Genomic DNA, 27,637 nt, shown 5'->3' with positions numbered 1-27,637 from the left:
TGCCATCTTTGGGAAGCTGCATCTAAGCAGTTTTATCAAAGACCCACACTGTTCTTATATAAGTAAAAAAAAATACTACTTTTGAATTCTTCATGTTTAATTGGTGACGCGAATACAGAAAAAAATTTAAAATTGAAGGAAAGCAATAATTTCGAATATCATTTGACCTTTTTGGTGAATGTATTTTGTATCAGTTTTAGAAAGAATCATTGAGGATTTTTCCATTTTGCCATCTGTGAGGGTATGATTGATATGAATAAAAAGGACAAAGAGGATATCTACAATTTCGATATGTTTTCCACTTTCAGTTTCGGAAAAATACCATAGATGGCCAAGTTTTTCGTGGAAATTCCATCAGAAGTCCATTTTTCTCAAGGTGAGTGATTTTCTTCTTTTATATATGAAAAGGGTCCCACCAAATTTTTATGTAGCCATCTATACAGATATGGGTAAATTATGTCTATGTCTTTGAACCATGACACGGATTTTAGTTCGAGATATTTCCAAAAGATGGACAGAGGGCAATGAGAATTATTTTATAACATTGAACTCAATAAACTTCTTGATTTCAATGTTTTATAATGATTTGAACTATGTGATCTGTCTAATCGAAGTGAATTCAGGAATTTTGCAGCTTTGGGCAATGCTATTTTTTCAATTTTATTCACTCCATTGTGAACAGATCTGAATTTATTATGGATGTTGATGGATATATAGTTGAGGGTTGAAATTTTTTATCGAAATATCGATTGAACTAGAAATAAGACAACTATAGCTTAATTTCAAATTACAATTTATTAAAGATTTCATCATATCTCATAATAATTATCACTTATAAATATTTGTACAAACGTGTTCGATTAAAAATCAATAATACATCGTAAAGAGTCAAGTTATGACATGTTTCCGTTCTTTTGTTTGACCTTTTTTGAATGACCAAAATTGACAACAAACACGAATATCGTGAAAAGAAAAAAAGCCAGATAAAAAACCGCCAAGGCCAACGGTGTATTATCGTAATTCATAACTTCTTTTTGGGAATCTAAGAAGCCGAAATTGTGTAATATTTGGGTACCATTAGGTACCGGACAGGGCAGCTGGACTATGATATCCTGATGCTGTATCTGAAAAAAAGATATGAAAATGAATTAACTATATGAGTTTGAGATTAAGGAAATAAGATTTAACTGACCTGTTTGTTCCTGCATAAAGGAGGGGAGGCAAGAACAGATGCTAAGGCGGTGGGAGTCAATTCTCGATTCAGTAAAAACGGAAGTAACCATTCTGTAGGACTCGCATACTTGAGGTATTTTATATACACTGGCATGTCTTTGAAATGCACAAAAAATCCGGAGACGCTAAATAAAGACGTTAACAGCATGGATGAGAAGAAAACTGAGCCATTGGATGCGGGAAGTAGGTATATGAAAGCTGTGAGAAAAATTTGAAGACAGCTCAGGTAAAGCAGCATCACACCTGAAAAGAAGATATTGTTTCATCGTGAAAATGCATCGTTTCTTCTTATATTGATTTCAAATCATAAAATATCTCCATTATCTTCGATTTATATCCTATTTCATACGTTTTAACCTGTTAAGTTTCTAGATGAGTCGGTGTGTTGAAGAAAATTCATTATATTTTCTCTGTAACTTACCTAAGTAAATATAGAACCCATCGTAATCGCTAGGACTTTGCATATACAGCCCTGACATCGAGTAACTTGGCACAATATAAATTATCCAGATGAAAAGAGAGGGGAAAATGTTGAACAGAGTCTGCAATCAAATATTTCTTAATTTCTTGAAATATTCATGACAAAGTTTATGTTTTTCCAGTTTTCCAATGAACTGCTTTCAGCTTTATTGGTGTTTTTCATGGAAGCAATGAACTTTTGGATTTTCGAACTGGAAATAAGTATCTGAAAATGAAGTGCATACCTTGCAAAAAATATACGTGAATCTCCCATACAGTCCTTGTCTTATATCTCTCTCTACCACATTTCTATTTTTCCTAATCTCGGAATAGGTGAGCTGTAGAAGAAGTGGCCAACACATGAAACACATTACAGCATAATGGTAACCTGGTCTGTCGTTCAGACTCAAATTGAAGTCGGTCTTTGGCACATCCCAGAATATTGCTCCCATTATCAGTGAGAGACTAGCCGAAGCTACCACTAATGTGAGCCAATACAAAAACGTATTGGTTTGGCTGTACACTAACGATTTCCTAAAAAAAAAAATTGATCAGTGTGTCGAAAATGAAGCGTCTCTCAAAAATATCGAAAAACTCAGTTACAATAGGTTTTAACCATCGGATTTTGTAACTTTAGAATTACAGATTTCATATTCAGCGTCATTTGTGATTAAATGATGTGATATATATTTGATCAAGAACACGCGTTTCTGCTTACGTGAATAAAACGAATGTTTTCACGAAGAAATTGGCAGACTTGACCCTGGAAGGTAAGGAAGACGGTGGACCAGGATCGCTGAGAGGTTCCTGCTTCTGTCTGAATATTTCCGCTAATTGTTCTATACGCTGTGAGGACTCGAGCATGGCTTCAGCTGATAAATCATCCAAGGTTACCAGGTCCACTGGAAAGTATCAATTTCACGATTTGTTCGAAGTTCTTGAATGTTTACTCACGATAATAATCCGATGGGTTCTTGAAGGATGGACAGGGGTAGTCGACTGAAGCAAAATATGGCAACATATCTCTCCTCCTTCCGCTGAACATTGTTCTGCCGGCAGATAACAGTAATATCCTGGAGAGCATCGTGAAAATCTCGTATGTTGGTGGGTGAAGAGTTAAAACTACTATTTTACCTGTAAATAATTCGGTTATTCTCCTACTAATACTGGCTGATACGAATGTTACCTAAAGCGTTACTGGTTCCACCACTAGCCCACTGTCGCAGATATTCAACAAGAAAGAACGTATCAAATATGTCCATTCCTTTGGTGGGCTGATCTAATAAAACTATATCGGTGTCCAGCAATAACTGGCAAGCCACGTTCAGCCTTCTCTTTTCAGAAATTGTCATCGAGGCCACTTTAGTATGTCTCACTTGCTCCAAACCAAGATCTTCGATCAAAACGTTTATCTGAAACACATCTTCGTCAAGAACCTGATCAAAACATGCATAGTTACAAATAGTTACCCTATCCATGGCATCCAATTTGAAATATCCTAATTTGTCGGTGGGTTTCTTGAGATCGTAATGGAATCTGAGAGTCTGGGCCACCGTCATGTCTTCGCAGAGATTGAGATCGTTCTGTACGTAAGCCACCCTGGTGTTCAGGGCGTTCCTTCTGACGCGTTGTCCGTTGAGGATTATGTCTCCGGCGAGTGGTTCTTTTCTACCTGCCAAGATGTCCAGTAATGTGGTGCTCTCTTCTTCCGATGTGGATATGATGGCGAGCATTTCACCTCCTCTGACTTCGAAAGAGATGTCGTTGAGTAGTAGGTAATGGCTTCCGCTGCAACACGAGCCCAACTCTGGGCAAACGCTAAGTCCTAACACCTAGAATGTAGGTAGTAGATACTTTACGCACTCAGCAGGATTTAGCTTTTCGATGATGAAGATGGTGAGCATACAATGAAAGTTTATAAAAATATGGACGATAGAGTGGCTATCAGGAAAACTAAAAACTAACGGAAAATCTTTCTTTTGCATCTAAGAAAAGTTGTATCCAGAACCATGATCAAAATCTACTTAAATGTTATTGAAGAATATCAAAATCACGTGTCCTGCAAGTGAGTGAAGGTCTTGTGGCAAGAAAACCAGATGGAACAAAGAAAAGCCTGATGGTTACATTAGAAACCAAGCAGTAATGTTAGAAAGATACTTACTTGAAGGTGAGGGTAGAGGAAGACAGTTCTGCTCTCATCATCAGAAGGGGCGAATTCAGGTCTTGGAATTATAGGCTGCGATTTCCTCGTGTTATATGAAAGGTGGCTTTCTGACTTAGGGAAAGGTCGATTCATGGTTCCAACCGCACTGAAAAAAAATGAGAACTTTCAAGTCCACTCTTATCATGGTCCTTTCGGTATGGCTTAGCCATACTGAACTGCCATCACTTGAACTTGAATAGGAGGGTCACTCAATTGCCTCAGGTCATTAGTTGCTTGATTGTATCACAGCTGAGAATCCTGAATATGTGAATCCAGGACTCTCAGCGTGACTTGGCTTTTTGACAGCACTCTAGCGTATCTGCCTGTAATAGGCAGTACTCGTGTACCAGTGGCATAGTGCCTGTATCCGCTTCTGCTGATGACCTTTTGATCAATTGATGGACGAAGAACGTCTGTCGCCAATGATATGTAGTTTGCAAATTCAAGGATTAATATGGCGAAAATTAAACATGCCCTTTCACATTTGACAAGACTCTTGTGGATGGAATGGTTCAGTTTCTCAGAATTGTTGATTATTTTTCGAGTTACTCACCCATGGTCGATGTAATCTCGCATGCCAAAGTCCGCGACACTATTCCTCCTAGGGTCCCTCGCATGGGGATTGTAGCCACCTTTCGAATATTCAGTCATGAGAAGATTAGCCTCGGAGATGCTTTTGTTTCGATTCCATTGTTGTTGGTTCTGGGGCGGACCAAGGCCTTGCTGTTTTAACGCTGCTAGAGGTATTCCAGTCTGCAAAAAATACCAACCGCACCTTAACAAGACCCTATCCTTAGCTTGAGGCATTATCTTAGGTACTCTACCCTTAACTTGAATCCATTTTTGAGGGAAAAAGTTACACTTTACAAAGGAGGATTAAGGAGGTCGAAGTTTGAGGAATCTGGCTACAGGAAGCATCTTCCTGATCAACCTATCCAGTTGGCTGCGTTTTTATATTTATGCCAGTTTGCACTTACTTACTTGAGGCAGGCTCAAAGTTGGAATTTGTTATTTCTCTGGTTTCTAGGGCAGTTACCATAGTGTAGTTACTGAAATAAGTGTGCCTCAAATAAAACGGTGCAAACGAGCATAATGTGAAATATACCAACATACAGCATAATGGTTCTACAACCGACCATTTCTTAACCAATTCTGGAATAAAACAAGGCTGCGTGTTAGCGTCTTTACTGTTCAATATTTCCGCCATAGCTGTCTCGATAATTGCTGACATGAGTATGCCTGCAAGAGGTGTTGAAATAAGATTCAGATTTGATGGAGGCCTGTTTAACCTGAAGCACCTCAGAGCAAACCTAATATTGACAAAACCAAAATCCTGATAAGTCCGCCAGAAAACCTTCAAACAGATATCATCTGTTCATCCTGGAGGATGAAACTTTAGAATAGGTCGAGCAGTTCAAATACTTGGAAGCTTCATAAATACTAGGGCTAACCTGGACACGGAAATACACAACCGTATCAATTCAGCATCACGGGCATTCTGGAAGCTAAAGGACAGAGTGTTTCAAAATCACGACCTCAATCTGAAGACCAAGACAGCTGTTCACAAAGCAGTGGTTCTCCCAACGCTTCTTTACGGAAGCGAAAGCTGGACGCCCTACAGGCGACATATTAAACAGTTTGAACAAACGCAACAACGTCATCTAAGACAAATATTGCACATCAGATGGTTCCACGAAGTTTCAAATGCAGAAGTCTTGCAATGCGCGAGTTGTACAGCAATTGAGACTCAAGTAACGAGGGCCAGACTCAGAGCGGCCACATTCTGAGGATGCAAGGCACAAGACTCCCCAAAATAGCTCTGTATGGCGAGAGAGCTCGAAAACCAGGAGGCCAGTATGAGCGGTTCAAGGATAAACTGCATCAATCCCCAAAAATCAGTTAATGCCAATCATAACTGGGAACAACTAGCGTTTGATAGATCACAGTGGAGATCTTTGGTCCACAGCTATAATGGAGACTCGAGAAGGATACAGGGGCGGCCAGATCTGGTTGGTGACTATCCATGCCCAGAGTGTGGAAGGGTCTGTACTTTAGGGTTGGGTCTCTTCATTCACAGGAGGGCACACAGTCGCAAGTAGCCCTAAGAAAATATAAGTTTGATCTTTTTGTAGGTTTATTCTCGGTAACGGAATACAGTAATGAATGAATGAATGTAAGTGACATAGACAACACAATTACTGAGTTTATTACAAAGAATTTCTCAGGGTGTTGGTTGAAAAAACATATCAAGAAGTTGATATCTACATTTTAATGAAAATGGGTATACGACATCATGCCTGTATTGCGCAATTTTACCCTCTTCAATTGTACAATTGTACCTCACCGAATAGATCATTGTCATTCGAAAACTGAAATTTTAAAGATAGGTTCCTTAGATCAATTTTCAAGTGCCATAAAAGACTGACAGACAAAAAATTTAAAGTTGGTAGAGTGAAAGTAGTTGAGAAAATCTTGGATATAAAAACCATCGAGTAAACTGCGAAACTATCGAATGCTTATGATGTGTTTCCGAGAGTTTCTCGTTGATGATAATTAACCAAAAATCGAAAGAATTCCCATTGTTTTCGTCGCATAAAAATCAATTAAGAGAAAAAAGTTACATTCTACAAGATCCGAGCTCGCTGAAGAGACTAACGAGCCACGTCCCGAATACCACAATCGAGATGTTCGACGGTCCAGAACCAACCGACAAACAGACAAAACAAAATCTTCACCTGCGCCAGTTTCCAGTGGGGCTTGGCCAACAACTGTTATCCCGAGATGGAAAAATACCATTATGTCGGTCGATCATTTCATCGGACAATCGAACCGTGAAGTATCCTCCGTTTCTAAACCGAACCGACAATTGCGATAATCTATTTTGTTTAGAGATTTAAATGACCCTAATGAATGAGGTGTTGTCGCGGCAGAACTGCCCCTTTGTTCGGGCAGCGAAAGGACAAATGTCCTATAGCCCTACCTCGTGCTGGTACGTCATGTTCAAGTGCTGCTGCCGGAAATCGGGATCCGATCTATATTTCCTGTTCTGCTTGTATTGATTGGCTGTTTCGTTGTCCGAGCTGTCGTAGCCAGAGCTGCCTTCCCTCGGTATCCTGTTTCCTGATTTGGACGACCTAAAACATAACCAGGAAGATCAGCAACACAACAACAAGATATCAAACAAGACGATTTCTTTCTGCCAAGTTATCTCCATCTAATCCAATAAAAATACAAGAATTTGGATCGTAAATTAACTATTTTTCCACTCTGGTCCTCATTTCCGCCAAATACTAGTATACTCCATTCAAATTCATTTTGGCAGTCGGTTGGCCATGGAAATTCGACACATTTCACTCTGTATAGTACGAAAATGTGGGGTAATGACGCTTGTCAAAACATTTTTGGGTTTTAAATCAACGCTATGTTTCCCCTTTCTATGTAAAAGTTTCTGTTATTACCTATTTTATCACAATGTCGAATCTCTTCAGAAAATATGTGACGAACATAATTGAAGTTTATACAAACTGATTGAAGGCATACCAAATCCAGTTATTTGCATGGAAAATACAAGAGATCAGTATAATATCATAATATGGACTAACTTGAGGAGAGTTATATTCGTTATCTTCTTTGGCTAAAGTTACATCAGTTGTAAATTTCAGAAATATTAACCCGAAGATGAAATGCATATGTTGCAGTGGTTGGGAATGGGTATCTCCCGAAGGAATTAACAGATAATTACAAGAATGTTAAATTCTTCAACAAAAATCATCTTGCATCAATATAGGTAAAAGGAATTAAAGGAAGTTTCAGGTCAAGGTGAACTTCACCTTATTTAAACAAAAATTTCACATGAATAAACAATTAACAGGACAACTGGCGCGTATTTGTGGCTGTTCATCTTAATACATTGATATAATAATGATAATTAGGTATTTTTTTGTACCTTAAATAACCTTACAATTTATAGGACAAGTCAAATGAAAAATAGAAAAATCAATTTTCGGGAACTTATTCTACGATGACATTCATCGAAAATCCTGTAGTAAACTTTTCGCATTAATTCACTCAAACATAAAATTCTCAAATGCCACCACTTTTTTGGGTCTCCCAATAGAAGGAATTTCTTTGTCATCCTCTTCATCCAGAATATTTCTGATTGTGGAAATATTCAGCTGAAATATGAGTCGTTTAGATTCAGAAGAAACATTATATAAATTCTCTTACTTTTAATATGTTCGCTACCGTCTGACGTATTGTGGAATTAAGAATATCAGGGTATAACTATTTGAATGAGCGGAACTGAATTCTAAATAGCACTTCCTGAAACCCTGTCTCTTTTTTCAATCACTTTCGGCATTTTCGTAATAAAAATTTAACGACATTTCATGAGTAACCTTACTCCGTTCCAGTAACAAAAACTTGAGAAAATTATTTCATGGCCAACCGACTGCTAAAATGAATGTGAATGTAGTATACAAAAGAGAATTCCTCGGATTTCGAAGGCTATAAAAGCTCCAGTGTCTTCCCAAAATTCCCACGGAAATATTTAATGAGCATGCATAACATACGTATGGCACGAAAACAATAACTGATTGAAATTCCACTCACTTTTCTCGTGGTCTAGTTGAGGCGTTTCTGATGAAATGTTGCGGAGTTCCTGAACGATTGGGGTCGTGATTAGGAGGAAATACTCTTGGAAGTCCGAATTTTAAGTATGTGTACATGTTCGATCCCAAGGCTGATCTGAAAAAAGGAGTACTCGAGTTAAAACCACCCATCAGGAGATCCTCCTCATGTAGATCACAACACGTCCAAAATTCAGGTTGATAAGCTGGCCTACATATCCAAGCTTCATATAGATTATTAGGCCAACAAATCCACCTTTCAGAAAGCAAACTTTCAAAAGAATTGTGTGAGCCAACAGATTAAAAAAATTGCAGGTAGATCAAAAGTCCAACAGTCTCTTCATTAGAGTGAATCTACGTTATCCAAAAGACACTAGGTCTTCTTCTGTTATCCCATAAATGAACATTTTGAGTGTATCATGAGGATATGAAGAGCAACTACCTTCATTTTCAATGGCTTTCTATGATTCAACACTTAGATATACTAATATGAATTCCTGAGACCTGATGAAGATTGATTGCTGGCCATAATATCATCTAGATGATAGCTTATTTTTTCTGCCTATGATGATCAAGTTGGGAAATCGAAAATTCGTTAAAAACACCCTTGCTTCTTCTCTTGCTCTTTTTTCCTGTTCATATTGAATTATTGTATACTCGCTGCTAGATATATCAAATGAATTTGGGTCAAGAAAAAAATTCTTCTGCATATAAACTCGAAACAATTTTACAAGCTGGAAATCCAAACATATCGTGTTATTACTTCATAACCTATTTTCTGATTTATTGCCGTGAAATATATTATGCACAACATAATAATTAATTCTCGATCAACATCCTTCTGCGATAGACAATATCGAATGTCTCAACAAAGTCTGAAACCTCTATTAAGTTATATCATTATTAATGATCTCCCAGCTATCCATTACTAATATTGTGCAATTAAAATAAATAATTCATAAAATTCATTGTGCATTATCCTGCATATATGATTGAGTGTTTAATGTGGAATAGACTGATTTACTCACTTAGGTCCATATCTAGGATGGGACAAAATAGACTGCACTGTTGTGTCCCTCAGTTGGAAATTCCCATAGGGCAAAGGGCTCTTGTCTTGCGATCCTAAAGCGTTATCGGTGAAATCGGAATTCAGGTTTTGCCTGCAATAAATCACATTGGTTTCGATAAATGGATATCGGAAATGATAATGACTAGGTCGTATATAATCCAAATGCGGCCAAATTCCAATTTTTGGGTCAATATCTTGGTAAATGTGGAGACCAGAATAAATGGATATTTCGAAATAACCGATTAACTGTTTATTGAATGGATCCGGTTTTGAAGCGAATTATTCTAATCCAATTTTTGAATAGTTTGAGTAGGTAAAATTTGAAGATTACCGTCTTATATTCGCGTGAAATCCATGTCATTTAGAACTTAAAATTTCAGGATTTAACGCCACTGAAGCTTAGACATCAAATCTTAGGAAAAACGGTAGGATATTTTTTTTACTCACCGATATATCGACCATGCATGAAGATCTTCGCTTGCTGTTCCTGAAAAAGCTCTAGATTCGGGATTTGACGGTACAGAGTATTTCCTCTGCATCTCGAACGTCATTGAACCATCGCATTGCGAAGGTGTTCTGCTCCTCACCATCTTGAGCCTCTACACCTCCAGCAAACCAGAAACTGAAGGAAAAAACAATCATCAATGTTATGGCTTGCATATTTTTGACATAAAATCTAGAACACCCAGTATTATATGGGATATTTGGTATAGGAATTCATGTTTCCTAGGTTCTACACGGTTTTATTATTCCTCTTCCTAATGACGTAGTTTTGTTTTCAAAAATTTCATTCATATTCGAGAAAGAAAACAATTTCAATTCATCGAAATAGCTGTGGATGCCTTACAAAGGATATACCACTCATTTCATGTATCGAATTGAGAATCAACGTTGAAGCAGCTAATTTTCGACCATCAGATCCACTGATTGAGACGTTGTTTAAAAAATTACATACCGACTCCACTGGCTAGTCAAATATGATGGTTATATAATAACCTAACGGAAAAGTTCAATAAACTACTTGCAGAAACTCATAGACCGAGAAGAGATCATGATTAATTAATGAATGCAAAAATCAACTCGCTGTTAGATGAGGTACATACAGTGGTCTTGACTCACGAGAAACCAGAAACCTTTCAATCAATTTTTATTTTTTATTAATGTACAGACATCTAGTTGAATTCAAGAGCATCCAATGTGGTATGTGTGATATAATTAGATCGATTGAAATTACTAAATATATTCTTGACAGAGTGCAATGAAGTTATCACCTACATAAATGATAATTACCAAGGCAAATATGGTATTAATGTGGGTGGTTTTATTCATTAATGGTGCAATCAATATCCGGTAAAATTCAGTGTTGTAACCAAACACATACTACACTCAATAACTGCATTGGGTGAACTGGGACAAATCGATCATTTGACCAAATCACCCATGAAATATTTGCGGAATTAATGTTGATCTTCAGTAAAGGAATTAAGTGGTATTTTGATGTCGGAATGTGCAATGGATAATTAATTTTTTGACGACCATTTGGTCGGATAGACCAAGAAATCGAGTACCCATTAAGCCATTAAAGAAGTCTAAGTAAATGAGTAGTCGTCAGGAGGTTACCATAGAAATAATGTTTTTGTCACAACACACAGTACAGAACATTTGGTAGGCGCATTCTACAGAATTCAATGAAATTATTCAACTGAAAAAGGAATTTCATCAAGGAATTTGTGAGTTTCTTGAGAATGGTTGGTCATTTTTGTTTTTCTGATCAATAAATGAAATGACTTTCATTAATGAACTAACTGAGGTCATGTATTTTGACCTCAATGTGGAAAACAAAACATCCCTTAGTTAATTCAATGTAATCGCACTATATAGCCTTATATGTATCAAGGAATAACCAAGATTACTAAGATGAAATTGCATAGAACTAAAGGAAAGCCTTTTTGTGATCACACGATGAATTCGCCATCTATTCCTTTTTTGTCCCAAGACGTGAATTACATATAAAAAACATTCAACCTCGTTTTTCTTGAGAAAATCACTTGAGTACGAAACGGACAAGACTTATATGGTGAACCATACGTTCACAGCGGCAGGAAGTCATTGAAATTGCTTCATTTATCTACAAATGGGAATATTTCTGGCTTCTACTTCTTTGAATTTTAGTCCACAGATATGCATAAATAAAATATAGTTTCAAAATCGCTGGAAACTATTTTTTTTTGTAAATTTTTATGTCTATTTTCAAAGCAATGTTCTTAAAAAAGAAATAGAAGAAATAGAAATAGAAAGATGTGTGGAAATAAACTTAGACTTAGAAAGAAACTATCAAAAATGTGTTATAGACATGTAAATGACAATAGTCTTGAGTCTCAGTGGAAAGCAACTATCTTTAAAATATAAAAGGCAGTAATGGACATTATTTTTATTAAATGGAAAAAAGGTATATTAAGAAGTTATTTCATCATTCGATTGGATTCGGTGTTCACTCCATGGTAACAGAAAAAAAGGTGTTAGATGAACTCTGTGACTCTGTTGTGATAGATGACATAAACGATTGAGTGAAGAATGTCACATATGTAACATATAAATACTTAGTGGTTCTATGTGGTGATTTTCGTGAAATATTGAATATGCATGCTATCATTGCATAACCGCTCAAATGTTCCACTATTTCGAACTAATTTGAAGCGCTTATTATGGTTCACCCGGTTCAATTTGCATTTAAACTAGTTAACAAGTTTTTGTTGTGAGCCATTAATTGGGATTGCGTAATGACAGTACCTGGCTGTTCAGTGCATTGCCTTCGCATTAAAACAGTTATTTTGTATTTATTGAATTTTAGCTTTCCCCAAATCGCCAACATATTACGATTAAAAAGTGAAAACTTATCATTAATACAAATTCTTCGCATTTTTTCTGGTAATAAAATAATTTATTGGCGTTTTGTATCGGAGAAAGCTGCGTATTGATCGTTTTGATCGACTGAAAATACTCAATATAGCTAACGGTTTGTTTATGTCCTCTTCATTTCAGTTCTCGAAATACCTGTTCATTTTAACTGTATTTGCTGTCCCTATTTAACGAACAATTTGTACGACTAGAGATCGGACATGACATGAATTAATTGCATTATTGTTCGAATTGAAATACCAAATGCAGTTAGATCTTTGACTGAAAATGTGTTCTATGCGGACTACTGATACATGACCCAGAGAACACAGAGAATGAAATACAATTTCTTCTATAAAAATTTGATATTTCATTTTGCATATACATACCACATCATAGCTTACTAGTTTTGCTGTTATGGTTTTAGCTTTCTGATATTTATGTCATAAAAATTTCCTTATTTTGATTTATTTAAATATGATGTACTTTTCGAAATTTTGAGTAGAAGGTGAAGTACTTTTTATTTTCAATAAACTGATCGATGTTCAATATTTCAAAAATATTTCGATTCCGATTTCAACAAACTTCGACGAAAATCTGAACGAAACATTTGTTTAAGACACGCCTTAGACGAATCATATTTTCACCTTGAATTTAAATGGAGGAATGAGTCGTTTAACAATAAAACTTGGCAGAACTATTAAAATCAGGAAATTACACATATTCGGACGTGAAACTATGCTGCAATATTTTGCAACTGGAGCTAGTGGACAAAGGAATTGTAAATAGATAAAATAACTTGGATATTAACTAGGTTTCCGAACCTACAAATATATGTACCAAGAATTCTTCGAATGTAGGTGAACACGTATCAATGATTGATTGGTTCATTGATTGGATTTGCTAATTTTATAATTATTACATTAATTGATTGATGGAAATGAGTTGTAGGTACTTATTTATGAAGCAAATATACTGCGTGTTGAAAGAAAAGGTTTACAGGAGGCTCTGCAACATGAATTTGACAGCTGTCAAACGCAATCGAAGAAAGTTAATCGATTTATCGAAATTTCAACCATGTAGGTACATCCTAAACGTGCTTCAATTATTTGTCAGAAAAGATTCAAGGTGAAATTGCAGATGAGGTTGGTAGGAAATTAGGGTTGAATAAGAAAACCATAAGAATCTGTATTCACAGTAATTTATGCACCTGTGAAACACGCTGTATATGACGAAAGAGAACATCGTTAAGTTTTGGACAATTACAACGGTTTTTTTTATTGTACATTCGCCACAAGTTCCCACAAAATTATAGCAGAAGTAAACAGTTATCCTACTAAAAACGACCATAAGCAAGGTCATTACCTAGTTCGAAAAACCGCTTTCTACAGAAAAATCTGTTCGAGAACAAGATCTGATCTCTCTCATCATTGTCCTCATTGAAAAATTCGAAATCAAAATACACACATACTATTCTGGTAACAATTTGATTTGAGACAATCACATAGTTCAGGAAATCGAATCAAAACAGAATTTTTGAAGAGCAAAATAAGGCATTGTTTCATCTTTGTCTTATTCTACCAAGGTTGGTGGTGATTCCAAAGCTTATTTGTCCAAAATATAGGGTATTTTACGCAAATCGAATTTCTACAGATTATTATTTTTCGTGATTTGTATATTTCTCTTGATTAGTTTTTCACAACAGTTAATTCACTGAAATTCATCTAGAGAAACTCAATTTTCCTAGAATAATATGGTTTATCGTTACGAATAACTTCCCAAATAAGGGTCTAACCAGTGAACAATCTTTTAAATCTCTCTTTGAGAAGATTTTCTCCTATAGTTAAGAAAGTGCCCGATCAACTCATGTATAGATTTTATCTTCATTGAGATTTGAGAAGTTCAATGATATTCTCACCTGAAATCAATCTAGACGGTAAAAGGATGCTTTGTCTCATTTCAAAACCATCGCAGATCTCGAGAAACCTTGACTTCTTAGTCGTCTGTCAAAAGTTATTCTTCTTGCAATTTCCAAGGGGTACCTCGTCGACAACTTGACACTGAATTATCCTCTAGTGCCGACACAAAATTTGGTCCTTCGAGCCGGATCGATCCTCGAGTCTACGCGGCACTAAGAAGAGTTTTGTTTTGATACTCGTTTAGCCCGATTCATCGCACGCGTTTGGCGCAATAGATCACCGATCATTTCGCAACCACCGTTTGAGTCACCACCGCGTCGAACCCTTTTGAAAATGGAGCACTCAAACTAGGGACGGGCGAGAGATAAATCGATATACGATCGCTGTAATCGAAGATCGAAATCCTAAAGAACTCGGGTCACGATATACTGTTTTGGAGCAGTAGTAAGGCCTGCCAACGTTGCTCGTGTACTAAATTCACCTGTTGGCTTCGCGGAAAGTAATTTTGATGTTGTTCACGTTGTAGAGGCCGAAGAGTGGTGTTTCTAAAGGATGGCGAATCTGCCTGCTGTCACTTGAAATGATTTCCGATCGAGATCATCCATTTGAAGATATTCGTTCTAGTTTATGCACTTCTGGTCGATGTGGAGACGAGGAAAGTGACATAGAAAAACCTAGTGCACATTTTCAACATCTGCACTGCTGATAAAAGAGCAATAATTGGTAGTTTCTAGAATTTTATGCCTGGAAATAGCGTAGACAAACATCGAATCCTTCCTCACAAGAATCTTAACAATTTTTCTTTGCGAAATGTTTCACAGGAATTTTTTTGTACAATTTCTCATAGGAATGATTCAATCGGATAAGATGAGGAGTCTACTTTATTCTTAAAGAACACGACTCCACCACTATTTTCTTCGTTGTGATTTTGAATTGTTATAAATTGCCAATAAATTTGAACAATATCAATAAAATATATGTTCTACAAATTCTGGGACACGCTCTGTACATAATTTCTAATCCACATCAAGCCTGCGTCACATATACACTCAGTAGAAGTGTTTTTTTACTGAATTTAAGTTCAGATATTAAAACTTCATATTCTCTTAGGAACCAACATCTTTATTCGAAAAATCCACTACGTTTCAAACAACAATTCCAAACCTAATAATTCTATTCAATCTCGCAATTGTATTACCTAATCAATTCAATTAAAATTATCATATAAATATGCGTATGACTAATATATCATTGGTATTCGTACTGGATTGTAAACAAACGAATAAAAACTTCCCTACAGATCTTCTTAGCATCATAAACATATATTATTGGAACATTTTCATAAGAAAAGCATTCAATTCGGTTAAGAATCTACCATACAAATTTTCCGTTCATTAGAAACACACTTTCTTGGGGTATTTCAAGCACCTTGCGTGGAGATCTCGATGCTAGGCCAAGAAAGAATATGGAGATCTCGATGCTAGACCAAGAAAGAAACCTCATGTATCTGATCGTAAACGTAAAATTCTCGCAGATTAAATACTTGTTGGATTATGCCCCTTGTCTGAATACATTTACTTCCAGCGAAAATCGTTAGTTTCAAAATGATCATGTTAAATTTTTCCAGAGATATGAAATTTTTTGGGTAATTCTGTTACCATCCCCTTCAAGAAAATTTCAAACCCATCTCCGAAAGCTTCAAATCTATACGAGCACCCACGTAACTTGAGGTAGAACCACAATATCGAAACTTATTTCACCTCAAAGCACAGTTGTTGCCTTTTGACTTGCGTCGTTGACCGGCAAGCCTTTGCTTTCTCTAGTCTCTACAGTCCGCTATGTCAGTTTTGTCGGACTCTTGCTAGCACAACAAAAATATCAGTTGTATATGGTAACAAAAAAAAAATAAATAAATTGCGACTGGATTCGGTGTTGGTGAGGATTTTTTATGATGATTTCCAACGACTACGTGTTAGAACTAAACAGTGTGTTCTATTCTGGGCAAGTAAGTAGTATGATATGGTAATCAGGAAGTGGATTTTATATTTTTATCACTCAGAATGTGAAAATTCCGAAAAAGTGAACTTTTTAGGCTAACTGCTTTGTTAACATAAGAACTATGTTGGCCCAAAATATTTTGTATGACAACTCAATAGTTGATTGATCATCGTCGCATTAATTTGGTATTGTTGATTATTATAGACTATTATTTTTTTGACCGACAAAATGAAGAACAACAGTTTTCTCAAAGAAACTGTCATTTTGCTATGGAACCTCTGCGAATTGATTTCCACACGTTTCTTGAATCTTTCTCCGACCTTCTGTCTGATTTCCGGCAATTGAAATCTGTTTTGTAAACATCCGAAGAATTCCTAGATTAATTGTTTCAATTCAGGGTTATCCGATGAGCGCAATTTCAATTCATATGCTCTGGCGGTTTTTCACAAAGGTACCGATTTGAATTTTACGAAATGGGAGTGTTACTACAATTTGACTTTTTCGAAAGTCTGAATAAACATCTGAGGAAATTTAGTAAATCGAACTTTTAGTGAAAATCAGGGTAAGGAGAAAAAACAATAAACTTACTCCAGATATCGATCTATATTCTAACTTAAGACTACATTTGACACAGAACTTAAGGATTGTAAAAATTGAATTTTGATTGAGTAGGACACGGTGTAATTCTCATTACTCCAGCACTGGTATTTTGTAGTATTCTCTTCAATTCTTCGCAGGTGGAACCTGCATCATGTGCTCAAAGGCTTCTAGGCAGTGTGAAAACTGGAGTTATCCTGAAAGATGTTTCTATGACCGTGTACTCAGGGGAAGTGATGGCAATTTTAGGGTCGAAAGGTGAGTGAAAACCATCGAAACCAAATATCATTCTCAATTCCGTAATTCAGATTTTCGGCCTTTACGACTTTTTAACTGACCCCATCTTTTTGGGAATTTTTCGAAGGTCAATTTTTGAGTAGCGTATCTTCCAGGAATATTATCATATATCAAAATGTGATACATATTCTGAAAGAGCAACTCTTCTAGTAATAAATTCCAAAATTTCATCAAGCTCGGGGCAACCGTTGGGTCTTGACGATTTTTTAACTGTAATTTTTCAACGGTCAGAAAAATCATCCTAGACTTAAATGTGATACATAGTCTAAAAGAGCAATCTTTCCTTAGTGAATATTCGAAAAAATAATCCTCTCAAGTACTCAAAAAATAGGGGAAGCATGGCCCCTCCACTGGAACCGCCCTTGTGGACATATAAGTTTAGATTCAGTACCAATTTAATAGAAAAATTGGCATGCAGATAAATCGTATGTCTTATAGTTATTGAATCAGTATAAATGATTATGGATGCTCAGTAGTATGCAGCAAATCAACATTTTTTCACTGAGTTGCAGGTAGTGGAAAAAAAGCCCTTCTGGATGTGATAGCCAGGAGAGTTCAAGGTCCCACCAGGGGTCAAATTTTACTCAATAATCAACCTCTCAGTTTGACAGTATTCAATCAGAGATGCGGTTATGTCACGCACAAATGTGACCTCATACCAGGACTCACTGTAGAAGAAAACCTATATTATACACCCACCAAGGTAATATTGAATATAAGTTGTGGAAATATTTCATTTGTCACAATATCTATCCTAATATTCGTATTGATATTTGTTACATGGAATAAATCAGTTGGCAGGGTATGTGAAGAAGTCAAAGGTCAAACAAGTGATGGCGGATCTGGCCCTGTCTCAAATAGCTGGACGATGTACAGAAAACCTGAACAAGAGTGAATTTAGAAGGTTGATGATTGGACTCCAGTTGGTGAAAGATCCTGGTAGGTAGGTTCAGTTCAAAAAGTTAGTCGATGAAATCATTGCATGAATCACTCGCAATTCAGTTTTGCAATCGAATTTCTGTTGTCGATTCATCAATGGGTTCCGTATGTCAAGATCAAGCCTTACCCATATTACTCAGAATATAATTCCTTGGTATATTCAATCATGTGGTTGAAGTATCATCAGGATATATGAAACGACATCCTTTCACATAGTAGTTTCACAATGATCCACTTTTGAACGTTCAAACTGTGATAATATCATATGTTAGTAAATACAGATTTTTCCTGAAGAAACACCCCTCAAATTCTATCTATCTATTGCAGTTGTTCTCCTCTTGGATGAGCCAACTTGGGATCTAGATCCTTTAAATACCTATTTGGTGATTTCGATACTTTCAAATGCAGCGAAAAAATACGGATCTGCTATAATATTGACAATGGAGAAGCCACGTTCCGATGTGTTCCCATTTCTAGAAAGGGTGCTTTATCTCTGCCTTGGAGATGTTGTGTACTCTGGAGGGACGAGGCAGATGCTCGAATATTTCAACGAAATTGGTTTTCCATGTCCACAGCTCGAGAATCCTCTTATGTACTACTGTATGTATCTCTTACTTCAACACTTTCTTTCCTGAGATACCTCTGTGCCTTCGTAACTTGATGGTCCACTGTCCAGTACGATAATATTTTTTCAGTATGCTTATCAACGGTGGATAGAAGATCACGGGAAAGATTCGTAGAGAGCAACCATCAAATTGCTGCATTGGTTGAAAAATTCAAGATAGAAGGTGGAATATATAGGAAGGGTACATCCATGAACCATCCCATGGAACATGGTTTAGGATTGGGCAATAAGATTCCTCTACTATTGGAGAAACCTGGCACATTTAGAGTTGGATGGACGCTTTACACGTAAGAATGAATTTTAAAATTGGTGATGATTTTCAACAAAGTGTGGAAAAATTTCAAAACAAACCATTCAGTAGTGGTTCAACTTTTGATGTGTTGCTGCATGGATTGTTCTTTCTTGCAGACGTCTCATGGCTTCTACGATAAGTTTTCGGAAATGCGGATTAAAAAGTATGTTCTTGAGATTATTCCTATTGCCATTGTTTCACCTCATGTTATGGAGCATTTATAGAGAGATGAAGGTAAGCCCAATTCAATTTTTTCCACGTAAATTGAGAAACTCAGTTTCTGTTCATTTTCAGAATTATCAACATACTTTCGTAACGAGGAATGGATTGATTCTGAATATTCTGTGTGGATCATATTTCATTGGAATTATCAATGCGATCTCTTTATGTACGTAACTATAATAAACAGAACAATCACTTGAAGAAATAACTTTGGTATCTGAAAAAAACAGGTTATAATTTTTAAAGTCTTCTTAATATTCAAACTTTTCTTATTCCAAATTGAAACTGAAGTTAAAAATTTTTTTTCTGAGCAAATTTCGAACCCGAGTCATTCAACTTATACAGGGTCGTCCATATCGTAACCAAGAGATTTTAACCACGTATTCTACATCAAAAAGAGCCCTAATTTGTCATATAAACATATGTCGAGAAATGTCCGAGATAAGGGGTGTTAAAACTATAGAAAAAAAAAATGTTTTTCATTAATAACTTTCACATTGGTTGAATTATTTTATGAAATTCGAGACATAGGTTCTGAGCGTCAAGGAGCACTTTTTGCATAGTATCATTTCTTTTCTATTCTACCAGTGTCGTCCGTACTGCAGCGAGACTGAATATTTTCAGAAAAGAAAAATGATACGCCACTGGTTTTTCCGACAATGAAAATTACTATTTAAATTCTTATTTATTTTGAAGCAAATTCGTTCTCTTGACCATTTGCTGCACGAGGCACTGTTTCCGGTTAAAAAAATAAAACACATTCTCATGCAAGAAGAAATTGCCAAAATTTGATATGGTAGACATAAAAATAATAAGACCTTAGTAAGCTTTTTATTGCTATATCAAATTTTGGCGATTTCTTCATGCATGAGAATGTGTTTTATTTTTTTAACCGGAGACGGTGCCTCGTACAGCAAAAAGTCAAGAGAACGAATTTGCTCCAAATTAAATAAGGATTTAAATAGTAATCTTCATTGTCGGAAAAACCAGTGGCGTACCATTTTTTTATCTGAAAATATTCAGTCACGCTGCAGTACGGACGCCACTGGTAGAATAGAAAAGGAATGATTTTACGCAAAAAGTGCTCCTTAACGCTCATAACCTATGTCTCAAATTTCATAAAAATATTTCAAGCAGTGTGAAAGTTATTAATGAAAAACTTTTTTCTTTCTATAATTTTAACACCCCGTATCTCGGAGTGGAAACATTTCTGCACATATGTTTATATGGCAAACTAGGGCTTATTTTTGATGTAGAATAAGTGGTTGAAATTTCTTGTTTACGATCTGGACTACCCTGTATTTCTGCACACGGTCTGACTCACTTCATTATTGACTTCTGATTCGAATATCAATCCAAGATTTGTTTTTCTTCCAATAGTTTCGGTCTACAGGACGCGGTACTTTCAAGAATCCCAGGAAGGCCTTTACGGTGGAACCTCATTCCTGATGACCTACAACTTCTTCACAATCCCATTCTCTTTGATCTCAACCGCGTTAGCAACAGCGATCATTTACCCCTTGGTCGGATCGTTCAGCGAACCGATGGAATATTTATATTTCACCCTCATACTGTGGGCCTGTTATCTATTTTCCGAACAGCAGACAATGGCCATCCTGATCATGGTAAAAGATCAGTTATCTGCGGCTATATTCAGCATCTACATCACCTGTGTGTGCATCGCAGTAGGCAGCGGATTGCTCAGGTGAGAAATTGAATTTATACAGGGCGAGCAGGAAAAACATACTCGAGGATTGTACTCTACACTTTGAAGTAGTGCATTCAGTTGTCAGCACTGATTTTCGAGTTGTGACAATGTGAATATTTGTGTAATCTATGAACAGCCATAGCTGTGATATGGCTTGACTGTTTGCCTTCATTTTCAGGTCCATGAAGGGATTGCAAGACTGGTTGTACTATCTGACTTACGGCATACAGGCAAGATACGCCTCAGCTTTCCTGAACCGTCAAATTTTCCTCGCGCCATCTATGCAAACGGCCTTGAGCTTCGACCAAACGAAAAACTGCAGCAATATGAACCTGATAGAGAGCTCTGGTTCGCTGTCCAACAACCCTTATTGCCGTTATCCAAACGGTCAGGCTTACCTGACTGAAAGATACAGCAGGGATGCCACTGACGTTATTTTCAATGGAGTACTCGATTTCGACATAAATTTAGGTGTTACCTTCGCCTTTGCCGTTGGGATGTTGGTGTTCAATCTGTTCTTGTACATTCTACCTTTACCGGCGTTCATAAAGGCGAAATTCAGGGAATGACATTAAGTGAGGTTGGAGTTTTTATTTATAATTTGTTGTGTTATCGGTAAAAGAAGACAAGGAAATCGTTGATTTTGATGCACTGGATATGTTTCAAATAATCTCTCCTCCTGAAGCACTCCGTAGACCATTTCGAGTCTGTCACTACACCAAAAGCAGTCGAAAATAACGATGAAATGAACGAAAATTGCAGATTTCTTTTGAAGCGCCATCTACTATAAATATCATGAACTGTATGGAATACTCATACAGAAATCTGTAAAATTACAGAACACGTAAATAACACTTGGAGGGTACATCAATAGAGGGCGCCACCAACGATATCAACGAATTGACCATACCAATTTATAAAAACGACATACAATGATGATAATCATACGTTCATAGATTTGGGTGAAAAGACAGATTTCGTCATTTCCAATAATTTTTCTTATTGAATTTAGCATGTTATGTGTAAATGAAAAAAACGAAAGTTTTGTCGAATTCTCATATGAATTTTCTCTTCAGAACGCGCAACATTTACCGGAGGATTTCATTTCACTGTTTATAGAAAAAAGTATTAATTGCTTTTCTCCTTGATGTGGTCTGGAAAGAGCTTCGATTATGTTACTATTCCATCTCAATTTCTTGTCAACTATTTCAGCTTTAAAATTTATGGATGAGAAGATATAAATAGACCTAACTGTATTTGGATAATTCACAAATTTATACCATAAGGAAACTGAAAATATATTAACAATTGATTTCGTGGGATATCACATGACACTGAAAGAGAAAGAAACAATTGTACAATGAATTCCTCAATAATTAGTCCCCGTATATAATACCGAAACATTATTAGCAATTAAATTCGATAAATGTATCTTGATACTACGATTATTCCTTATAAATTATTCATTGTATGAAGAACTTAATTGTTTCAATGCTGAAATCGAACCATTCACTTATCTTCTTCTCGATAGTATTATCTGGAATGAAAATTCTTCGTCGAATTATGAGTAATATCCATAAATTTTATCCAATTCTTGAAATCGCTCATTCGATTTGGAACAATGGCTTTTTTGCAATAAATTATGTCGAATTCCGATTAATTACTCAAACAAATATGCAACGATAAATTTATTTTCGAGTGAGATGAGAACCACAACGATCATACCCAGATGTTCCCTATACATTCCAATCTTGAACCTGAAATATTTTCATGGCGTAGGGTATTTTCATATCTTGCGATACTATACAGACTGAGAAAACAGAACACCAAATAATAATGAATTTATTACATTAATTTTGTTTTTATACATTTATCTAAGAGTTAGGTAAGTAATCAATCACAATTCGATCAAAATTCAACCTTAGAATGAAAAGGCAAAAATTGATTAGTTGGAACTTGACGATGTCTTATGCAATCAGAAATACGTCGGGACATACCTACCCCTGAAAGTGGGAGGGAGTTTCCTCCTTCCCCAACTGAATCCAAGCTCGTGATATTGTGATAAACCCATTCTCATCAAATGCGGCAGTCTCCCCCAAGAAAGTGTTATCACTGAGATCCAGATATCTTTTGACGACACGTGAATATTCATCAGGGACTAGATTATTACCCTCTTCAAATGAAACAAAACAACGAAAATTCGCGGTCGGTTAAAAACACATTTTGGAAGATACGAGGATCATCTTAGATTCCAGGATGTTACAATAGATTCATCTGTGCGAATCAAGAGATGCCGATGATATTTCGGTGTAAATCCTCAAGTACGGCACATAGCATTCTGCCGACCCTGTGTATTGTACCAACGATACTACATCACCATAATTGGCAGTAACTTTTTCTTTGATATTATCTACACTTCACAAGATATTCAATTGAAATTTGGCATAGATATTACACTTGAGATTTCACACCATGTGAAATGCCAATTTCGATAGCAAATCTACAGGGTGATATTTTTTCTGGAACCCCCCTGTTTTCCTTCAGAAATTCTTTTGGTGAGCCACTGCTAATTTGAAAAAATGATAAAGAAGCTTTGTTGTTTTACTTAACTTTATGGTCTTTTGTAGTTTTGCCGTATCTGCTACCAATTTCGAGAAAAAAATTTTGAACGAATCTCTCGAAACCTCAGAAAAATGTCATAAAAATTCAGTCAATAAGTTGTGGTGAATAAATTCATTGTTGATTTTGACACATCGAATAAAACTCGGTTTTTCTAATAATAAAAGTGTTTTCACAACTTTCTTTGATGCCAATCCGAGTGCCAATCCAAAAATTCAAACTTCAACACCCTGTATCTCGAAAACGAAGCGTTTGCGATCCCATATTCCTGAGACTTTTTTTTCTTAAAATAACTCGATGAATCTCTCCTCCTCGTTTGTACCCCCAATTGAGGAACACCCTGTAGATAGCGACGCTACAAGAATGTAGGGAACGAAGGAGCATGTTCTTTTAGCGTTAATCCAGAAGCGAGTTATAAATTTTTAAGAGTATATTATCAAATATTTTTAGTCTAAAAGAGTCAATGAAATAAGTACATATTCGATTCCTATTTCTTGGGTAGGCATTGCCGTCCCTGACAAGCCGCGACTGTCTTTGCTAAGAGTATTCCTTCACCGGGTTGACTGAAAATCTTTCCTTTTGCACCACGTGGACATTGATGGTCTCCTGCCTCGGTAGAGGCATGCATGGATCCATGAACAAGAAATACTTCACCATTAACCATGATTAAAGATTCTTTACTTCAAAACTTTATTAATCAAACAAAAAACGAACAAAACAATCTTGACAACCCTAGATAATGGAACAAATCTAAACCTAATTCAACCAACAACAACACGATCCGACGAAACCACCTCCCAAGGTACAACCTGACCAGCCATCCCCTTAGGCCTGTCGTACCCGTAGTCCAGCAACATCCAATTCAGCTGATCCCAGTGCGTGATGCAGCCGTTGACCGGTACGTGTCTGGTGCAATCCAGGGGATCCACGATGACGCCCTCCAGCGCCACCGTCGGTCTCAGTTGACTATCGACCGTCACGCTCATCGATATCTTGACGCAACCCTCGTCGGCGCTCAACCGATAGAAAACCAGACGATCGTCGCACTCCTGACACGACCACTTGCACACCTCCATCACGTTCTTCAGCTGCTCCCTGTACCCGGAGACCAAGCCCGAAAAATCGAAGATGAACTTGTCGCAGTTCGGGATCAGCGCCAAGTCCCCGAAAGTCTCCGGCAATGCATAATTCGAAGGGATCTGAAACATTCCCCTATCGATCTTTCTATATTTGAACTCGAAGTTCGGCGGTGCGGGTTTGGGAAATAGCGTAGGAACGACGGCCTTCTCCGTCGCGTTATCCTTGGCGTCGTTGTCGGCGTCTGCGGCGGCGAAGTGGTTCTTGCACACGAGGGTGTTGTGGCAGACGAACCAGTTGTTCCTCGGGATCGCGTCCAGCCAGATACGTCGCAGAAGGGAGTCTGCGGACGGGAAAGGGTAGAACATGTCGGATGGGGCGTAGGTTGGGCAATGGGGGACGCAGCACCTGTAAAGACGCTGAAAAAATTGAATTAATTCATTAATCCACAATATGTAACCTTCTCCCTTTTCCATTTAAGCAAAGTTATAACACATGTTCAAGAATCGTCAAGTATGCTATGGAACTGTGAAGGTTGACATTCTGTGCTTGAACGTAATGCTGAGCTTCAACTATAGGGTACTCTAACGATTCGTCAAAATCAGCTGACCGTTCGTTGGCGTGGGGCACATAAAGCTTTTTATTGTCTTTGTAAAGAGGCATTTCTGAAAAAGTTATAGTCTAATAACTCTAATCTAACGTCAGGAAGAACATTTCTTTCAAAAACATGCACAAAACACAATACTCGACCAAAACAGCATGCACTAAATGAATAATTTTCACGTCTACTACTGCATTACACAATAGTCAGGTCACTTTCACGTTTTAGTGAGGTGAAACACATTTTGAAACCTCGTAAATGATTCACTTACCGACTGAGTATCTCTGACAGGCGCAGTTTGAATTCGAATGTTGCGCCACCTACCGAAAATCGTCGGCAACTAGTAGAGTTACCATAGAAACCTACCAAAATCGAATGGTTTGGCTTGATACTTCAGAATAATCTTAATTTTAACAAACTGTTTCAACTCAACAATCAAACTTTATCAGTTAGCAGCAAAATCAATAATTATTTATTCGTTCCCGATTTGGCAAAAGTTGTTTTTCGAGCGATCCTACTCACCTTACGAATAGGTTTTTCCTCCTTAACGTCCACCTCAGCTTTTGGCTCGATTTTTGCAACGTTCTTATCGACCATTTCAGTTTTCATTTTTTTCAAATTTCTTCTCCTTCTGCGACGCTTCAATACTTTTCGCGATTTCAGGGACTTGCGCACAACGACCTTCTTGTGGGGTTTTGACATTTCCGAAATTCTTTGATCGTAAGACTTGTCTCTGCTTATCTCTATGGATATGGGCGAAAGAAGAATGGCGAACTGCTTGTCATTTTTAAATTGTTTTTGGAGGATCGCAGAAGCACACGCAAGCGCTGTTTTCCAGTTATCCAAAATTTGAGCGATGGTTTTGGGAAATATTGGAAGCATAATTTGATGTGGATTGGCACTGTGGGAGATTACGTAGCAATTGTGGAAAATGTGGGGGAAAGAAGGGCTCAAATGTAACAAACTCTAAGTGTTTATCTATGACAAACTCATCGCAGTTCATGTTCCTTGATCACAGATCTTCCACATTTCTCCTCTGCCTCCTGGCAGGAAGTTCAGGCACGCTCAAGACCGGAACTGTCAAATTGTGACAAGAACCCGCTGATTACAATTCTAGGAACTGACGGGCTTGACAATCTGCGGCAACTGAAACTCGCTTTATAGATTCGGCATTTCCGGATTTAAACTCCGATAGAGAAAGAAACTAATTAGACAATTCAGTTTGGAACAATGTTCATTTCGAAACTTCCAAACACGTTCGGCCAATGAATAAAATCGCTTCCGTCGCAATTTAAGTTCATTATATCACGAAAAACAAAATTATAATGATTAAAACGTTCAAGAAGCGGCTAATACCAGAACAGGAAATCAAAGGACCTGTTAAAAAAACGTTGTTTTAACTAGGAAAAGGATATCCGAAGAAGTCGGGAACTTCGGTTCACCAAAAATACTTCCAGCTGATGTGCTTCCGTCGGAGTAGGCACTTTTCCTTGGCTTATCTAAATTGGGTTTTTAAGAAGCTGTGAATTTTTTTTCAAAGTATGTAATGATACCGGAAATACACGTCAGTAAACGTTTCACAGAGGAAACGTTCGCATGAAGAGTAAACCTGAGGTCTGTGTAATCTTATAACTGTGAAACATTAGTGATAAAGAGTCTCCAACACAGCCAGAGGTGCCACGATCAGTCATATCCCATACCAGCCAACTGTGCTGTATCATCCGGATTCTGCCAGGTCTACGCTTTCACTTTTTTTTTCCCGATAGGCATGTAATCATGGAAAGAGAGCTATCAAGTCCAAAATGTAATACCTATTTGCAATAATTTTTTCGGCTTTTTCTAACGGTAGTCCATATCAGGGAACTCCTTTCCTATCAGCTCGTGGAATGTGGTTCAAATCGGAGGAAGCTCTAGAAAGCATCAACACTGGATTACAGCTTTCTGAATCCTTGTTGCCTTAATTTCTTATGTTGATTCCTTTAACTTCAACGTTGTTGTCGATTTGAATTTTTCCCTCAGTTATTCTTCTGCTGTAAACCAGGCTGTCATATTTCTATGGTACTAATTATCCAATCAATTTTAGCGTAGCTCTGATCTTAGTGACGTGGGCGTCAAAATAAGGAAGAGTTTTCTAAGCAAACTTTGAAAAACGTACTGAAATCGATTGAAATTTCATTCGTATGAATGTATTTCATAATGAGCAAGAAAAACAAATTAGTTCATTTTTCAAGACCTCTGTCTAACTGTCAAAAA

At 37.0% G+C, this 27,637-nt stretch overlaps 3 protein-coding genes across 3 annotated transcripts; 1 reads left to right on the top strand and 2 right to left on the bottom strand.

Annotated features, from left to right (window-relative positions):
• Nucleotides 1-776: 776 nt before the first annotated feature.
• Nucleotides 777-15,224, bottom strand: LOC123314230 (ATP-binding cassette sub-family G member 8). The gene is made up of 15 exons (XM_044899376.1): nucleotides 14,409-15,224; nucleotides 10,040-10,214; nucleotides 9,552-9,683; nucleotides 8,507-8,641; nucleotides 6,876-7,029; nucleotides 4,449-4,648; nucleotides 3,854-4,001; nucleotides 3,162-3,524; nucleotides 2,879-3,104; nucleotides 2,647-2,826; nucleotides 2,411-2,594; nucleotides 1,938-2,226; nucleotides 1,655-1,775; nucleotides 1,193-1,476; nucleotides 777-1,124 (listed from the first exon to the last, which is right to left on the bottom strand). The coding sequence occupies exons 2-15, from the start codon at nucleotides 10,180-10,182 to the stop codon at nucleotides 894-896; spliced, it is 2,790 nt and encodes a 929-aa protein (XP_044755311.1). The 5' UTR covers nucleotides 10,183-10,214; nucleotides 14,409-15,224; the 3' UTR covers nucleotides 777-893.
• A 991-nt stretch (nucleotides 15,225-16,215) lies between these two features.
• Nucleotides 16,216-21,738, top strand: LOC123313290 (ATP-binding cassette sub-family G member 5). The gene is made up of 10 exons (XM_044898108.1): nucleotides 16,216-16,414; nucleotides 17,145-17,262; nucleotides 17,814-18,004; nucleotides 18,096-18,240; nucleotides 18,568-18,840; nucleotides 18,936-19,152; nucleotides 19,274-19,391; nucleotides 19,452-19,545; nucleotides 20,760-21,084; nucleotides 21,266-21,738. The coding sequence occupies exons 1-10, from the start codon at nucleotides 16,358-16,360 to the stop codon at nucleotides 21,654-21,656; spliced, it is 1,929 nt and encodes a 642-aa protein (XP_044754043.1). The 5' UTR covers nucleotides 16,216-16,357; the 3' UTR covers nucleotides 21,657-21,738.
• A 2,685-nt stretch (nucleotides 21,739-24,423) lies between these two features.
• Nucleotides 24,424-26,774, bottom strand: LOC123313611. Its single transcript, XM_044898563.1, has 2 exons — nucleotides 25,907-26,774; nucleotides 24,424-25,202 (listed from the first exon to the last, which is right to left on the bottom strand). Exons 1-2 carry the CDS (start codon nucleotides 26,264-26,266, stop codon nucleotides 24,468-24,470), a joined length of 1,095 nt encoding a protein of 364 aa, XP_044754498.1. The 5' UTR covers nucleotides 26,267-26,774; the 3' UTR covers nucleotides 24,424-24,467.
• Nucleotides 26,775-27,637: the final 863 nt, after the last annotated feature.

This window comes from Coccinella septempunctata, chromosome 5 (genome assembly GCF_907165205.1).
Source record: "Coccinella septempunctata chromosome 5, icCocSept1.1, whole genome shotgun sequence".
Taxonomy (NCBI): Eukaryota; Metazoa; Arthropoda; class Insecta; order Coleoptera; family Coccinellidae; genus Coccinella; species Coccinella septempunctata.
The sequence above is the reverse complement of the archived record's forward strand: the minus strand, read 5'-3'. Positions and strand labels throughout refer to the sequence as shown.

What these genes read in the sequence shown, in the direction of transcription:
- LOC123314230 (XM_044899376.1), bottom strand. Translation starts at nt 10,182, where the DNA reads ATGGTGAGGAGCAGAACACCTTCGCAATGCGATGGTTCAATGACGTTC. An exon ending in ACATGACGTACCAGCACGAG is followed by an intron (nt 4,649 to 6,875) that starts GTAGGGCTATAG and finishes TATTTTTTGCAG; the next exon opens with ACTGGAATACCTCTAGCAGC. An exon ending in CTTTATGCAGGAACAAACAG is followed by an intron (nt 1,125 to 1,192) that starts GTCAGTTAAATC and finishes TCTTTTTTTCAG; the next exon opens with ATACAGCATCAGGATATCAT.
- LOC123313290 (XM_044898108.1), top strand. Translation starts at nt 16,358, where the DNA reads ATGATGATTTCCAACGACTACGTGTTAGAACTAAACAGTGTGTTCTAT. An exon ending in GTGTGTTCTATTCTGGGCAA is followed by an intron (nt 16,415 to 17,144) that starts GTAAGTAGTATG and finishes AATTCTTCGCAG; the next exon opens with GTGGAACCTGCATCATGTGC. An exon ending in TATCAATGCGATCTCTTTAT is followed by an intron (nt 19,546 to 20,759) that starts GTACGTAACTAT and finishes TTCTTCCAATAG; the next exon opens with TTTCGGTCTACAGGACGCGG.
- LOC123313611 (XM_044898563.1), bottom strand. Translation starts at nt 26,266, where the DNA reads ATGCTTCCAATATTTCCCAAAACCATCGCTCAAATTTTGGATAACTGG. An exon ending in AGGAAAAACCTATTCGTAAG is followed by an intron (nt 25,203 to 25,906) that starts GTGAGTAGGATC and finishes CAATTTTTTCAG; the next exon opens with CGTCTTTACAGGTGCTGCGT.